Source organism: Pseudopipra pipra, chromosome Z, assembly GCF_036250125.1.
Source record: "Pseudopipra pipra isolate bDixPip1 chromosome Z, bDixPip1.hap1, whole genome shotgun sequence".
NCBI classification, from domain to species: Eukaryota; Metazoa; Chordata; class Aves; order Passeriformes; family Pipridae; genus Pseudopipra; species Pseudopipra pipra.
This window is the reverse complement of record NC_087581.1, coordinates 68,384,539-68,401,556: the sequence shown is the minus strand read 5'-3', so window position 1 is coordinate 68,401,556 and position 17,018 is coordinate 68,384,539. Positions and strand designations below refer to the sequence as shown.

Here is a 17,018-nt window from a genome sequence, read left to right as displayed (position 1 = left end):
TCTCCTTTTTTTTTTTCCTTTTCTTTTTGTTAGCCTGATTTGGTTTTGTTTTAGGTTTTTGTTTGGTTTTTTTGTTTGTTTGTTTTTCCCGAAGGCAGTCAGAACCTCCCGCGGGGCTCACAGCGCCAACTTCTTCCTGCCCCTGTGCCGGCCGCGCAGTGCACGGCCGCCCGCAGCCCTGCCCCGCCGGCGGGGGCGAGCACCGCCGGCCGCGGCCCCGGGCACGGAGCGGGCGGAGGAGCCGCCGACGGGTCTCCGTCCGTGCAGGCACGGCCTCTGCGGGCCTCGGCCCGGGCTTGTGCCCGGCGGGGCGGAGGGCGGGCGCGCAGCCCTGCCCAGATGTGGATGTGGGGAAAAGGCGGGTGGCCCTGCCCAGATGTGGGGGCGGGGCGGCCTTGCCCACATGTGGATGCGGGGTGGTCGGGCAGTCCTGCCCAGATGTGGGTGCGGGGGGGGGGGGGGGGGGCCGGCCTTGCCCAGATGTGGATGCGGAGGGGGCGGAGCACGGTCGCGCGACAGGGGGCGGAGCCGGGGCAGGACGCACTCCGATTGGACGGCCCGCCGGGGTAAGCCCCGCCCCCGCTCCAAGGGCCGACTCGCATAATGGGCGGAGCGCGTCGCGCGCAGCTACCGCGAGAGTTTGCGTTGAAGCCGGAGCCGCCATCTTGGAGTTGGGAGAGGCCGCGCGTCCCGTTCCCGTCCCTCTCCGGAGGGTCACGGCGCGGGGGGGGCCGCGGGGGGCGGCAGGAGCAATGGGCGCCCGCCGCTGAGGCCGCGGCGCCCCGCTGGCTCGCCCCTGCCCGCTGAGGCCGCGCCGCCGCGGCCGCGGGGCTGGGCGGGATGGTGCAGTCGTGTTCCGCCTACCGCTGCCGGAACCGATACGACAAAGAGAAGCCCATCTCCTTCCACAAGTGAGCGCGCGCGGGCGGGGCGGGGCGGGGCGGGGCCGGCGCGGGGGCGCGCGCGGGGAGGGGGCGGGAGCGATCGCGCGTGGGCGGACGGACGGGCACAGAGGCAGACGTACATACATACATACATACATACATACATACATACATACATACATACATACATACATACATACATACATACGTGCTTACAGGCGGGTCCGTCCACCCGCAGCCGCTGAGGTGGGGAGAGCCTCGCCTGCCCCTCCTGGGGGTCTCCCTGGGGAAAGCCAAGGGCCAGGACCCCCTGAGCCGCCTTTTTCAGAGAGGGCTGGGAGCCCCCGCTGGGTTTTGCTCTGGCCATGACCCCCCCGCCTGACAAAGCTTTCCAGAAAGGCTGAAAGTGCCTCTTACTTGCAGGTTTCCTCTTACGAGACCCGATCTTTGCAAGAAGTGGGAAGCCGCTGTTAAGAGGAAAAACTTCAAGCCGACCAAGTACAGCAGCATTTGCTCAGAACACTTCACCCCCGATTGCTTTAAGAGGGAATGCAATAACAAGCTCCTAAAGGAGAATGCGGTGCCCACAATATTTTGTTACACTGAACCCGGTGAAAAGGTAAACCCCGAGGCAGCCGCGGCCGCAGGTGCCGGAGCGCGGGTGTGTCTCAGCGCGGCAGGGCAGCAGGCGGGGAGAGGATGCAGGCTGGGAAGGATGCTGAGCCTGTGTGCCTAAGGACACCAGGAGGGCTGTAGTGGCCGAAACTTAACCCACAGCTGTTCTCGTTGGCGCTAGCAAGAGCGGAGGTGTGGGCTGTCCCAGGCTGTGGAGCGCAGAGAGGCTGCACAGGCAGCTCTGAGCAGCTCGTGTGCCCGTTCAGCACGCGGATGCTGAATTGAGTGGAACGGCAGCAAAGTAAGAAGATATTACCCTGTAGTTAGGTTGTTCAGCAGTATTTCTGCTGTATCTGGAGTTAGAGAGAGCCTTCAGTAGTGCTCACACCTTGGCCGATGGCTGCTGCTAGCATCGAAGAGATGTTAATTAACAAAGTTAACTGTCCCCTCAGAAGGGCTCTGTCCTCTGGATCTGTAGAGTTAAAGTGAGGTAAAAACAGAAGGGCAGAACCTTACCTGCATCTACTATTTGTCTGTCCTGAAACCACCTCTGTCTTGCCTTAAGCCAGACTGGTCCCTGACTTCTAATGGTAGAGTCTCCTGTGAGAAGTGTTATTCCCTTCACTGTGCCACAAAAGCAGTTTACCACGAGATGCAAGTCACTTATGAGTTCTTCCTTCTTGATAGCTGCAAAAAGCTGCAAGACAAGAATGGGAAAGATTGATTCTTAACTCCTATAAAGGATATAAAATATTTGATCTCTTGTCACTCCACCATCGAGGAAGTGGCAAAGAAGAGAATGGTAAATACAATAGGTCTAGGGAGCAGCAGCATGTGATGGGATGAAGTGCACAGAGGAGAACTCAGACTTTTCTTTTATATACAATGTTGGATTGATGCAGAAATAAAATGGCAATGTATTTGAAAAATGAAAAGTGGCTAATAAAAGATAAGAGAATATAAACAGAATGCATATAAGGAGACAGGCAATTTACAGGTAAATATGGCTATGTTTTTTGTTTGATTACGCTTCCCTGCTTATCTGTAATAAACACATTTTCTTTGTTGTGTGTAAAATAGTTGCAAATTTTTTCACAGTCTGAAAGCTGAGTGGATGTACAGGATAATCTGCAAAAGTGCAGTTGGTGTAGCAGGATTAGTAGTGAACCATGTTCCCAATTTCATTGTCATGCCTGGATCTACAAAAAACCAGTGATGTGCCTTTTAATTATGAAGGATTTAGTTCTATTCCTATTTGTCTCATGGGACTTTAAATTAACTGCCACATATCTTCAAGTAAGAATGTAGGAACAAAGAACAGTAGTGGTTGTTTTGGAATTGAATCCACACTGATTTTGAAGTACAGGTTTTTATCTTTGGCACTATGTAGTTTGGTATACTTTCTCTTTCTTTACTTATGTCTTAGTAAAACCATTTATTGGCTGTAAGAAGTAATTAGAATTCCCTGATGTCTCGGGGATGCCAGCTGTTCTCTGTGATACGTTTTGACAATAGTAACATATTTATAGAGGTAGCCTGTGCTCGGTAGCTGCAAATAAAAGTCTCTGTGTGAATTCAGCAGTCCAACAATGATATGATTTTTGCTTTTGTTTCGATCAAGAATGAATTTCTCTTTGCCAGTTACATCTTCACTTTGTTTTTTTTTAGTAGAAAAACATGATAGGGACAGCTGGTAGGGTCAAGCTCTTTGGAATATTCATGAGTGAATTAGATAGGCTAACAGCAGCAGTTTCTTATAGCTGAGAAATAAGACTGGTAGTTGGTTGGCTGGTTTTGTGCTTTTGTGTGATCAGTTATGTTTGAGTGTGTGTGAAACTTCCCTTCATTACCAGTGGCCAAACTGCCTTTTCAGTTGCTGTCTGCCAGGTGTTGTAGTTTTTATGAGGGATAGGTGGAACCCCAAATATCAAATATTGTTGCCTTAAGGAAGTTAATGACATGACCTTCAAATCTAATGAATTTGATATTTAGATGGTGAGGATTGTCAAGTCTTCTTAAAATCAACATTTTCCCTGTCCTTAAGCTTTTCTGTGTAATAGTAATATTGGCAACAGGTGGGTAGGTAGAAAATTGTTACAGTGCCTCTTTCGCTGAGAATGTCTTAAGCTTTCTTTTTAACAGGAAACCTGCAAACTCTTTTGTTTCAACAGTGCTTTTTTAATCATCATGAGCACAGAATCATTTCTGAATTATGCCGCATTCCTCTGGGAAAGGAAAAATCTGGTTCTCTGCTCTGTCCTAAACCCAAGTGGTGAGGGATCTGTGTTGTCCTGAACTGTACAAGTGAACCTATCAAGAGAAACATGATAAAAGCTGCAGTTTTATCTGCAAAAAAAGCTGCAGTGGAGTTGAGCCAATTGATATTTTGCTGCTGCCAAAAGGGAGAACTGTGCTTCTCCCTTCTCCATCCCATCTGGAAGCCGTGCAGTCCTGTTTCTCCACGTGACTGGGCAGTGTGTGCTCACAGAGCAGCCATATCCCGGGCTGCATCCAAAGCAGTGTGGCCAGCAGGGTGAGAGAGGTGATTCTGCCCCTCTACTATGCTCTGGTGAGACCCCACCTGGCACACTGCATTCAGCTCTGGGGCCCTGCAACATAAGAAGGATGTAGACCTGTTAGAGTGAGTCCAGAGGAGGCCACAAAGATGGTCAGAGGGATGGAGCACTTCTCCTACAAAGACAGGCTGAGAAAGTTGGGACTGTTCATCCTGAAGAATAGAAGGTTGCATGGAGACCTCATAGCAACCTTCTAGTACCTAAAGGGGGCCTACAAAAAGGCTGAAAAAGGTCTTTCTACAAGGGCATGTAGTGACAGGCCAAGGGAGAATGGCCTTAAACTGAAAGAGGGCAGGTTTAGATTAGATATTAGGTAAAAATTTTCTGTTGTGAAGCTGGTGAGGAACAGGTTGCCCAGAGAAGCTGTGGGTGCCCCGTCTGTGGAAGTGTTCCAAGGCCAGGTAGGATGTGGCTTTGAGCAACCTGGTCTAGTGGAAGGTGTCCCTGCCCATGGCAGAGGGGACTTGAAACTGGGTGATCTTTAGGGTCCCTTCCAACCCAAACCATTCTATAAATCTGTGATTCTCAGCTTTTCCACGTATTAGGGCAGGTGTAGGTTATAGCTGGTATTGCATTGCTTTGACTTTTAGAAATGGACAGAATATTTCTGCAGAATGAATAGCTTTCTCAGCAGCTACGGAGGATGAGAGGCCTGCTTTGCTGTTGAACGAGCTGTTTATTTTGGCTCATCCTGTCTTTTGAAACCAAACCCAGCACCCAAAAACAGTGACAGAGTCCCTTCCAGTTGTTGAGAAGACAGGCCTTGCTGTGTCCACCTTTCTGCTCCCTTAGTAGCTGGCCCTTGTTCTACCTCAGCTTCTACTGTGTTTTTGATGAAGTTAGCTGATAGGTTCAATTATGTAGTGGTAAGATGCAGCAGAAAGGAGGAGGGACAAAGGGGAATGGGTAGTAGCATTGAGTTACTAGGTTCTCTGAACTCCGTTTCATGGAACTGCAGCCTGTGTTTTTGCTTCTTAGCTAACTGTGGATACTATTTGACCTAAGTCTTCAAGTAAGAGTAATTGCTACATTATTCAGGTTTTGATTTATTTGAGACATCAAGGGCTTGAGTTTCAAAGAGCCCTTAAAATGAAGCTGCTTAAAAATATCTCCAGTTGAGAAGCCAGACAAGGCAGGCCCAGAACTTTCTCTCAGTTTTGAAAGGGTAGGCTTTGGAATTTATTTTATTAATTTAAATCCTGGTTGTTTATGTTATTCCGAGGCCGTATAGCGAGGGAGTTGCGTTGCAAACAGCCTTAAGCCTGAAAATGTACTTTTTTTTTTTTCCCCCCCTTGTTCTTTCTAGTCTGAAGAATTTGCAGAACAGCCGGAAGATCCGCTGCCACCTCCCCCGCTGCCGCCGCCACCGCCGCCTCCACCGCCACCGCCACCGCCGGCAGCTCCAGTGCTGCCACCACCTCCATCGACTCCTTTCCATTTGCCCCAGATAGATGCCAGGTTTGTAGACCCGAGTATTGGATTACTGATGCCTCCTCTCCAGACCCCTAGCAACCTCGCCGTTTTTTGTGACCATAACTATACCGTAGAGGACACAGTCCATCAGCGAAAAAGAATTCAGCAGCTGGAGGAACAGGTTGAAAAACTGCGGAAGAAGCTCAAGACGGCGCAGCAGCGATGCCGACGTCAGGAAAGACAGATTGAAAAACTGAGAGAGGTCGTTCAGTTTCAGAAGGAAAAAGACATACTGGCAGGAAAAGGCTATGTGATTCTGCCTAACGACTGTTTTGAAGTTGTGGAAGTGCCTGCCTAGAAGTCACGAACATCACTTTTCACTTCGGCAGACCAAGAAATTTAGTTTAAAACCTAAATTCTTTCTAATTCTGTATGTAAGAGTCTCCAGAATTCTAAAACAGTAAGTAAGCAGTCATACAAATGAGGTAATATTTTTTCTTCGCTGTCGTTTCAGTTTGATACACTTTTAATACATTGAAGATGCACACATCTCAGAATTAGAATATGCAGTGAATTTACAAAATCTGAATTCCTTTACAGAAGGAAAGTATGCAAGGTTGAATACACCTAGAAATTTATTTTCTTTTTACAATGTCTTTCTTATGCTTAAAGGGAATGGAGATTGAATCTGGCTGAGAGTGAAGTTGAGGTGGTTGTACACCTGGTGCTTTGTCAAGGCATTTAACGTAGGCTTTGGTAATCCCCCAGTAAGTAATTTTCACTGATTTTTAGAAAGAGCAGAATTAGGTCAGCTAACAACATCTGCAAGTTTTTTAACAAGTGCTGCAGAAAGATAGCTAAGATACACATTTCAGTCTGGGAAAACTTCCAACCTCAGTTTGCTATGCATTTGAAGCACTGCGAAAAGTCTAATTCCTGGATCCCTTTGGGTGAGGTATGTAAATGAACCTCGTCTTTTGGAATAGCTGTTCAACACGTGTGAGTTTTGAGGGCGGAGAGCTGTGGAAGCAGCTTTTGTGAAGTGGAGGGCTGAAGTGAACGTGTATGTTGCTGAACTGTTGACAGGATCAAGAGGGCAAAGTACTGTTCATGGTGACTGCTTTGCAAAAGTACCCTGGTAACATACAGTCCCCAATATGTTGTAGTGTCATGTTCCCATAAGCACTGTAATGGGGAGAGTGTTACCCTGGTTTTAAATTGTTGCACTTAAGTCACATGTGAACCCTGCCTAGCTTCAGGAGGTGAAAGTTTTTTTCTTATCCAGGGAGTCAGATATTTGTGACTGGCTCTGCAATATACTGTGGTTTTCTTTCTTTTGTTTTTTTTTTTTTCACTCCCCAATAGGCATCCACCAAAGGGCAATTAGGGAATTAGACTTTGGAGTTGCTTGGTGCTAGACTGGTTTATAACATCTCAAATGCTGCTGCCTCTCCTTCAGCCTTATTAAGACTCCTAGAAAGAGTTTAGCATGACAAAGTGGTGCAGCAGTTTGCACTTACTTTCTAATAATGTATGTAGTCAATTAATTCATTCAAAATCAGAGAAAAAGGCATCTTGCTAACCCTGTTATAATCCTTACAGCTGAAATTCCTGGATGAACTAGATGTGAGGAAGATTGCTCTTCTCAGTCTACATCAAACTTATGTGCAGTGTGGATTCTAGTTCTGATGTTGAACAAGCCTTGTTCATGATGGCTTTAAGAGCCTCCCTTAATATCCTGTTAGCATGACATTTTGAAATGTTTCGAACCAGTCTTGAAACTTCTGACCTCACTCATGCCATGTGTCTATTTTCCCTGCCATTTCATGCAGTTAAAGTGAACAAAAATGCTGATGCTTCCATTTGTGTACATTTATTATACCTGATTAAAAATTAAAAAAACCCAAATGACGTGTGAGATTTTTAATTACTTTCTTTTTTTCTTTTTCCCAGGATTTTGCCAAACCTGACATGACATTTTGCCTTTTTTTTTTTTTCTTTTTTTTCCTGGTAGTTCCTGGTTTAGCTGGGTTTTTCTCACACAGTTCCAAAATCTTGTTGCTGTTACACTTTATGCTTAAAATAAACTTGAAATTGCTGAAATTCAGAAGTGACGAGGAAAAGACGTTTCAACAACTGTTGCCATGCTGTTGGCATGTGTGACCAGATAGCAGATTGCATCTGTTTTCTCTGCAAAATAACCCTCTCTTCTTACTCTGCAGGAATTTCAGGTGTGACTTCCTGAGGCGTGGTGGGTTGTTGCAGTGCCACACCCCCGTGGCCTCTGCCCCCCCGACATGGAGTTGGGTACTCCCACTATCACCCTTCTTATGCTCACCAGTTCTGGTGCTGGTTGCACTCTTCTGTGGGGCACTTCAGCTTGCTAAAGCAGCAGGTTTGGCTCGTGGCAGAGGAGGGCCAGCAGTACCACATCTGATAGGAGGGAAAGACTATGGCCAAGAGCGGGGAATGATGAGAAATAAATCCTCTCCTCTGGGCGCAATAAGTTGTTGCCTTATGTCAACTGCTTCTGAAAAATATTAGGGTAACTTCATATTCTTAATGTTCAGCACTGTTTCCTTCCACTCTGGCCAGAGATGCCTGTTTTCCCCTGCCCTGTTATGCTCTGGCTGCTGTACTTGCTCAGCCCTTCCTTCAGATATTTTAGCTTCATAACCCTCCAGGAAAGCAGCACAACAAAATTAAGTCTGCAAGGTAAATTTAGGTGTGCTGATAGGTGGCTGATGTGTGGAGTTCTTGTGTGTTTAAGCTTTTTGTGTTGGTGAAATTGGTTTAATAGCTGACTGAAGTAGATGTTTCCCCCATTGAGAGGGATGATTATTTCTCCCCTGGAGCTTTTCAGAAGTACCAGATTGAAGAGGGGACTGCTGCACAGTTGCTGGCTTCCTTTCTTATTACCAGAGGACTTTTTGAAGAACAGATGCAGTCCATTCTGACAATGGGCTTGGATTTCTCCTGCAGGAGCTTTTTTTTTTTTTTTCCCTTTAATAAAAAGTCTTGTTAACTGCTGATGCAGTCATGTTAGGGATAGGTGTGGACTTTACTAGACCCACGAGAGCTCTCAGTATCACAGAACTCTGAAGTAAGGGAAGAAAGGCTGGCACAAAAACAACTAATTGTCTTTCAGCGGTTGACCTTTCATGCACTGCACCCTATTCCTCTCTATACCATAATGTCTCTTGTTTGGTAGCAATATAGAAAGAGAAGATGAAGGCTGTCTGCTACTGGCCAGGCTAGGAAAAGAATTCTGGCTAATAAGCACAGTGTGTTTCCCCAGCATGTGTTAAAATTTCCTCTTCTTTTTTCAAGTGGGATCTGTTACATCCACACAATCATCTGTAAAAGAGGTCTGCATCACTTACTGTTTGCATTGGCCACAACTAGTACCTGCACAATAGCAGAAATTTTGGAAACTTCTCTGAAAAAACATGATTGGAATTTCAGAATTGTAGAATGGCATATAGTTGTTCAATTGTGCTCGTATGAAGTAGCTGACAATTTGTTTAAACGCATTTCACTGAAGCCTATTTTATAAAGCAAACAATTCAGTGAAGTTAGAAAGTAGCAGAATAGGCAAAAGTGCCCCACTCTTAAATTATGGAAAGAGAGATTTGTTTTGAAATGGGCTGATGCTTCAACAGGTAGGAATTGGAGCCAGCTCTAAAAACAGAAGTTTTGGCTTCCCCCTGTTGCCCCAATTTTCGTTTTGCAAAGACATGGTATCTGACCTATGTGAAATGTTTGCTTTTTTTCCTCCTTGCACCTCTGCAAAGTATGAGATTTCCCTGTCTAACTGGGACAGTTCAAATCCACAGGTATGTTTTATGGGGAAAAAATAAATAGCTAAATACTTGTATTACTTCTTGTCATACTGAGGGAGTAACTTTTCACTGGCCTTTTTTCTTCTGTGTTTCCAGTTCCCATCTTGTCTATGTTGTCACTAGCAGGGTCTTAATAACTGTAGCAGCAAATTAATGAAAATAAAATGTCCAAGAAATCTTCTGTCTTCCTAGGATTTCATTTTCCTTCAGCTCTACTTAGAGTTTGGGGTATGGGCACCCTGTGGGAATTTTGAAGGAGTTCTCTTGAAGCTGAAGAAAGTTTGAACTCAGGAAGAAGGAAAGCAAAGTAGTTGCTTTGGTAAAACTAAAACCACAACAGTTTCTAAATACTTTTCAGAAGACTTCTCCTGTTACATGCTTTTCTGGACTCATGGAGTTATTCGTAGTTGCCCTTTTGCTTTCTCTCTTTCCTGAGACCTGTTTTAGGTTTAATCTATTGGCTTTCTCCATTTCCCATCAGCTTACACCTTCATCAGGTGGCTTTGGCAGGGTGGAAGGGGGTTTTTTGAGCTATTTTAACAACCAAAACACAGTCTGCTGAAGCATGTTGATGACTGCAAGTTCAGGTATGTAACTCCTGCTGTTTTAAGCACAGCAGGTTATTTACCATACTTCGCCACGATAATGATTTGTTTATAAATGAGAAAGAGAAAAACAGGATACATGACTCAAAAGTGTGACAGCAATTGCTCTCAGAGATTTCCCTTTGTGTTTGTTCAATGCTTTCAATGGAAATTTTATCTTTGTACAGACATCTCTGATGGAACTGCAGCATTTTATTGTGCAAAATGGAAAGAAGGCCCAATTACAGTGTTACATAGGCTGAAACAGGTAAAAATGGGAGGGGAAAAGTGTTGCAAAGTTGCTGTATAATCCACTATGAATAACTTGAAACAGTTGCCAAGGAATGTCGTCTTAAATACTCCTAAATTAAAGAAAACATTTAAATAGGTTACTGAGAAGGAAATCCTCAAGTACCCCTCTTGAGAATAGTTATATTACATTGTCGTAATTACATTATTGCAATAATTAAGTATTTCCACAGTCCTGCCACTATTAGTTCATGTAGCATTGTCTATCAAGCCTTTTGTTGTGTGAAATGATCTACTGGTTCTCCTGTAGCTGTCTCATCCTATTGTACAAGGACAATAGGCTGTAAGGCCTGGGCTCACACATTCCTGCAACCTCTAGAACAAAGTGATTGTCCTCTGCCTCTTAATTGGTTCTACTGGTCTCTTGGTCAGGGAGGAGCATGGACAATACCATCTGGCCAATCATTAGGGTGGGGTTCATTCGTTTGTTCTGTTTTGGTTTGGTTTTGAACTCATGAAGGACTTCAGCAAATCAGGCAGGGTCCTCGTTTCTTTTCAGGTTTCACTGGATGTGACCATTAACGATTCAGGGTGTGTGGCTATACTACTAGTCATCTATATAAGAATCAGTGCTCTGGTATTGGAGGCTGTGAAAGACATTGTGACTTCCTACTGGGAAATCTTCAATTCAATGACAGGTAATCCAGAAGAAGGAGGAGTTCTTGTCTCCAGTGATCGTTTCTTCTTTTGCCTTGGACTCCTGTTGCGTCCCTCAGCCACAGTCCAGTATTCTCCAACCAAGTTCTCGTAGATGTATCCAGGGCTTTGTTTTAGCAGAATGATACAGCAGTATACCGAAACTGCAGCACAGGCACAAATATAGCAATTGCAATACACAGCAAAATCACAATACAAATGTACTGTGCAAATTACCATTGCTGGTTTCTAAATGTTTGCCATCATGGCACTGTGTCCCCCCCACTTTCTGGGAAGGAACGTGCAGGTTGAACCCAGATCAAGCCAGTTGTTTGTTTCCAACTGATTTTGTGAGTTGTTTGGTTTTTAGGCTTTTTGTTGGGCTGAGTCACATACAGACTACCCTCCCACGCTGGTCTGGCTAGCTCAGGAAAACATTACTCTTGACTAACTATTCAGGGAAGGTTGTTTATGCAATCCAGTGACTGAATGATGCAGCTGTATTCCTAAAGCAAAGGTTACTGTCCAGTCCCCCTTGTGCTGAGATAATTTCATCTTCCTTTATGACAATTTGTTGTTTTTCCTTACATTCTTCCCTCAGCACATCATTCTTGCCTATCTCCTCTGGGCCTTCCTCCATTGCACGGATCAGTCACCCACACTCACACTGGCTCTTTTCAGGAGTGTCCTCACACATGTCTTTTGCAGAAATAAGTGAACTTTTTTGTCTTCAGGTGCTTTACAGCCTGGGCCTGTGGCTCAGAAGGGAAGGAATTTTCAGGAGTAGAACTTTTTTTCTACTGGGAGGAAGGGATCTTGTTTTCAGCTTGGGAAATCCCAAGATTTCCACCTGCACTTTCAGGTTTGGGATAGCTGGCTCTGCAGAGAAGGAAGCTTCTGGATGCCCACTTTCACAGCTCAGTTCAGATTTCTTGCCTTTTGTTTGTTTGTTTGTTTGTTTCTTCTTTTCTTGTGTTGATAGGATCAGACTCTTCATTCACCAATTCACTTATGTTGATGCTGTCAGGTCCAGAGGAATAGCACCTGCATGCAGAGAAAATCTAAAGGGAGAGTTATTCCCAAACTGGCTGTGAGGTACCAAGGTGGAGTTTTCTGCTCCCACTAGAGCATGTCATGTGAACTCAGGCCACAGAGGATGGCTTTACTGATACTGTGTTTTGTCAAGTGGTGATTATTTTGTGGTGGCAGTTTATCTGTGAGACGCCAGGAATTGCTGCCAGAAGAATGAATATTTGCAGTGTTACATCAAAGGACTGAAAAAGTATTTATTTATCAATAACCTCAAACTCTGTAGTCTGTATATACTTTTATTTCTTATCTTGATTTTTTTCTGTCTGAGTTCAGACGGGAAAATATTTTTATTAGTGTTTTTTTGTTCTTGTTTTTTTTTGGGTTTTGGTTTTTTTTGCTTGGTTGGGGTTTTTTGTTCAGTTTTTTTTGTTTGGTTGGTTGGGTTTTTTTAATGACAAGGGACTGAAATTGCTCAGAGTTTATTTATGTGTTCAGTATGGTGAGGAACTGGGCAGGTTCTCTCCTACAGGTACTACATCATGGAAATCTCGTGGTTGTGGATAATAGGAAACATCTATTTCCCCAAGTGAATGTACATTTGGCTGTTTCAGCTTGAAGAACTCTAATTACTTGAAGTTGTCTATTTGAAATATAGACACACACAAACCATGGTTATAGTATCCATGGCATTATCTTTCTTTCATACTGTCATCAGCTGACAAAACTAGATTTCCTTGTGGTAAATTTTCATATAACTAAAACCCAATGTATATATACATATATATATATATATATATATATATAAAACAACTTTTACACTCAAATGTGCAAGCAAGTTTATGATGACATTACTTAACCTAATTGTATCACTCTGAAAACCATTCTTCCGTCAATATTGACATTTACCTTTTGGCTTGTCTACTCAGGTTGCTAGAACTTTTTTTTTTTTTTCTTCATGTGATATCTGTCAGGTAATTTATATGACTTCAGTGATAAGACGTAGTTAAAATAAATGGTGCTTTCTTGTATTGTTCCCAGTGCTGCCTCACGGACTGGATTCCTGCACCAAATAAAACCCCAGCTTTCTTCAACGCCATTTGCTCCTTCAGGTGCAGAAGAAACTGTAAACTTACACATAGATTGGCCTTGCTTGTTTTTCACAGTATGATCACCACAAGGCCTTGCTGTCTAGTAAACCCATCATCTCTGTGACGAGACATGACTGTAGAAGTAAAACTTTTCTCCCCATTAGACATATTGTGTAATACTGGATGTTATATAATCTTCTCTGACTTTTTCTTGTGGGCCTGGCCTTGCTCCTCTAGAGCACCACTGTTTTCTCTTAACAAAGATTCATGTGATTTTTTCTACTAATACTCTCAGAATTTAAACATCTATGTTTCTCCCTTTTTGACCTTTAGCACATGGTAATGAGACACTGACCCATTCAGTTACAGAGGTTGTCAGCGACTGAGCAGGGGAGTATTTGGAAAGCGGGGCAGTAACCTTTTATTATGGACTGGTAACTTTTTGCTGTTTCATAGTATCAAATGTGCCACAGAGATGAAAATGCAAAACACTGTTGGAAACAGCATGGGAATGAAAAGCATATCTCAGCTGAAGGCTGCTTCAGGTTAATGGATGAGTTTGGCCCGAGGAAAGAGGAGGCTTGCTTAATATTTCAATAGATTTCACTCTTTGTGCTTTCAAGCTGAGTTTTTACTTTTATTCTACTTGCCTCTTGATTTCTATATATAAGAGATATAAAAGTGAGCTTAGCAATTCCCAGGGGACAGTGGAGAGCTTTCTGAGCAATGTCTTCACCACTGATGTAACTTTCCTCCCACAGAAGCCACCTGCAAAAGTCATGCTTTGTGCTGAAATGCTGAACATTTTGGGTAAAGATTTCCTGAGTCCCACGGAGCTGAGATTTCTTCTTCGAATTTCTGGGAATGAGCTGGTATAATCAGGGAGCTGGCTGTGGATTTTTCTCATCAGCCTTGTGCAGAAGAGAGTTGTTGGGGCCGCGACAAAACTAAGCACCATTGTTCTTCAGGAACAAAGTCATGAAGTCACATATGGCTTCAGCTGCCAAGTGTTTGCTCATGATGCAACAGCAGGAGATGGGCTCTCAGCAGTGTGACAGTCTGCTGTGCTGCTGTCAGATCGTGGTGAGGTGAAATCCCGTTGCGACGATGAGTGGTTATTTACCTGAGCGAGTAAGCTGTCTGATAGCATTCCTGTACCAAGTCACCTGCAGGGGAATTAAACTCCAAATTAAGCTCTTTAGTATTTTTATTGCTCCTTTTGATTATCAGGTTGCTTGCACATGGCGTTAATGCATCAAGCTCGCTGGGCTTGCTGAGAGCCTTGGAACATTACAAACCATGTGAAATCAGGACCGCTGGCTGACTTGCATTGAAAGTGAATGTGAGGAGTTGCCCCACTGAGGAGACATAAGGGTGATAGTGTGGAGAAGGATGATGGCAGCCCAGTTTGTTTTGTTCAGGCCTGAGGCAGCTAAAAGGCCTTTTTGGGCCTTTGTGAAGCTTAGTGGAATTGGTGTTTGTTCCGCAAGCTATACAAGACCCATGGCAAGTTGCCTCCTGGAACTCCTCCCCATCATCCATTGACCTGCCAGGAACTGACCCTGCACTTATCAGCCTTCCTTTGGAAAGCTGGATCTCTTCCCAGCCCATTCCTCATGCACCATGGGAGTAGTCTGCAGAGTGTTTTGGCTGTGATCCCATGTGCTCCTCCTAATAGACAAAAACAGTTGCACTGTGCTCGCAGTTCAGGGAGTTATTCCAGCTCAGCCTTGGCTTGCTTTTTAGGTGAAGGTACCTAAATGCCTTTAGATTAATTCTTCTGACTAGGCACAGACAGGCCATTAAAATAGTTACAGGAAGTAGGACATTCCGACATGCTAGAAGAGGCAAAACTTGTTTTTGCATATTTTTTTTGAGTAACATCACTTAACACTTTCTAGTGATGTGAAGCTGTAAACATTTGGGATTTGTATTCAGCTTCTTCAGCTTGTAAAAAGCAAGCCAAATGACAGAAAGTTGTCATGCAGTAGAGGTAAAATTTTAGGTCTCCAAACCTCTCAGTTTGCTGTATTGTATCTTTAAGCTATTTGATGAACTTATGCAGTTGTAAGATACGTCCATTGGTTATGTATGCTACCAAATAATTACAGGACATTAACACTACTCTCACATCCCTTTTGTTATGATTATATATTGACTAAAACTTAACTTTTGCAAATTATATGAAGAACATACTCTGACTTCATTCAGAAACTGTGAAGGCATCTCATACACTGTGCTTTGTTTACACTCCTGTTTCACATCAATTGTTTCCATAGTTCCAGACTAGTTGATATTTCTCAAAACTGCTCTCTTGTAGCTACAAGCTATTATGCATGCATGTCAAAGGCCAGATTTCTTCTGTACTCGATACTCTTGTGCGTGAAAACTGAAAAAAAAAAGAAAACCACCAAAAAAACCTACCTAATAGTCACAATTTCACTTGTGCCACTCAGAAGTCTAACTGGGTTTTATTTGTACATGTTCGTAAGCACAGCTTTGAAAACATAACATGACAGGCAAATACCTGGAGGTAGACAACACAGAATTTTAAACATGTAGGTAGACATTCAAGGGGACTATAATGGCTTCATAGAAGTTACCATGGATAGGAAACTGTAGAAGTTATTGTATGTAATTCTAGGTCTGTGTTTAAGTATACCATCTCTGTTTATGAGCCAGTGAAAATGGAAGCCCAAAATATTCCACTGATGTTCAAAACAATGGTTCTGTTTAAACTGTCTTTGGTTCCTACCTGTATTTCTATCTAATCTCTAAGAAACCTCTAGAAGGAGTAAATATTGTTCTTTATAAATTATTTGACATTAACCCCAACAATATCGACTCAGCGTGGCAAACAGACATCTCTGGATAGAAGACTCACATCCCAGGTCAAATCTTCGGGAATTAGTTTCAGAACAGCAGAAAGTTAACTTGAGCTCTGCTCTGACAGCCTTAGAGAAGGATAGATGCGAGTTAGCAGGAGTTAAATTAATTAATTAAATATTAACTAATGAATGACCTCTTGCAAACTCTCCCACTACTGTTTTCCCATGGAGAAAGTGGTTTTATTATTCTGTGACAGAGATGAGGTCTGGTCTGCTGACTTGCTGCTGCCAGAGCAGTTTCTGCTTTTTAGCCGTGGACGATCCAAAGTAAAATTCATGCACTTCATAGGAGCTGCTCCACCCAGCTGAGTCTCCCAAGTGCTAAAATTCCCACTTTGTAAAATTCTTGGCTGTAATGTAGCTGAGCAGGAGTCCTTTGCTCTCGTTGTGCTACAGCCTCCTAATATGAGTCCAGGCTGGGTCCAGCACAGGGCCCAGGCCCCCTTCTCCCTGGGCGAGAATTGTGATCATTTGTTATCATGCATCTCAAACACAGAATCACAGAACCCTTAAGACTGGAAAATACCTCCAAGATCATCTAGTCCAAGCTTTGGCTGAATACTGCCATGCTCACCAAAACACACCATGAAGTGCCACACCTACTAATTTTTTTTGAACACTTCCAAGGATTTTGACTCCACCGCTTCCCTGAGGAGCCTGTTCCAATGCTCAACCACCCTTGCAGTGAAGGAATCTTTCCTAATATGCAATCTGAACATCCTCTAGCACAACTTGAGGCCATTTCCCCTTGTTCTATCACTTGCTGCCTGGGAGAAGGGACTGACTCCCAGCTTACCACAACCTCCTTCAACATCAGGGGTCTTGCTCACAGAAATACTAAACAGCCTGGGTCCTGGGTGGCTGAAGATGCTTGGCATTGCCCGGGGCTCCTACCTCACAGAAACCCAGCCACCATTTGGAGATGGAACATTTCTAAGCGGAACACACTCAGTTTCCCTTTGTGGGACTTCAGCATCTTCTCATTTGTTGAGCACCTAGAAAGTCAGTCTTACCAAGACAGGGCCTGAATAGCTGGCCATCCTATACTCAGATTGTCTGTCAGCCTTTTAACATCTCTGGCTCTGGTTTTTAGTGGGAAGGTATGCCAGGAGTGACAGGGTATATGCTGCTGATGAGTGGTTGGCAGGAGA

At 44.0% G+C, this 17,018-nt stretch overlaps 1 protein-coding gene across 1 annotated transcript; it reads left to right on the top strand.

The window, feature by feature from the left end:
- The first annotated feature begins 661 nt into the window (after positions 1-661).
- THAP1 (THAP domain containing 1) lies at positions 662-7,415 on the top strand. The gene is made up of 3 exons (XM_064642050.1): positions 662-911; positions 1,308-1,503; positions 5,382-7,415. The coding sequence occupies exons 1-3, from the start codon at positions 841-843 to the stop codon at positions 5,844-5,846; spliced, it is 732 nt and encodes a 243-aa protein (XP_064498120.1). The 5' UTR covers positions 662-840; the 3' UTR covers positions 5,847-7,415.
- Positions 7,416-17,018: the final 9,603 nt, after the last annotated feature.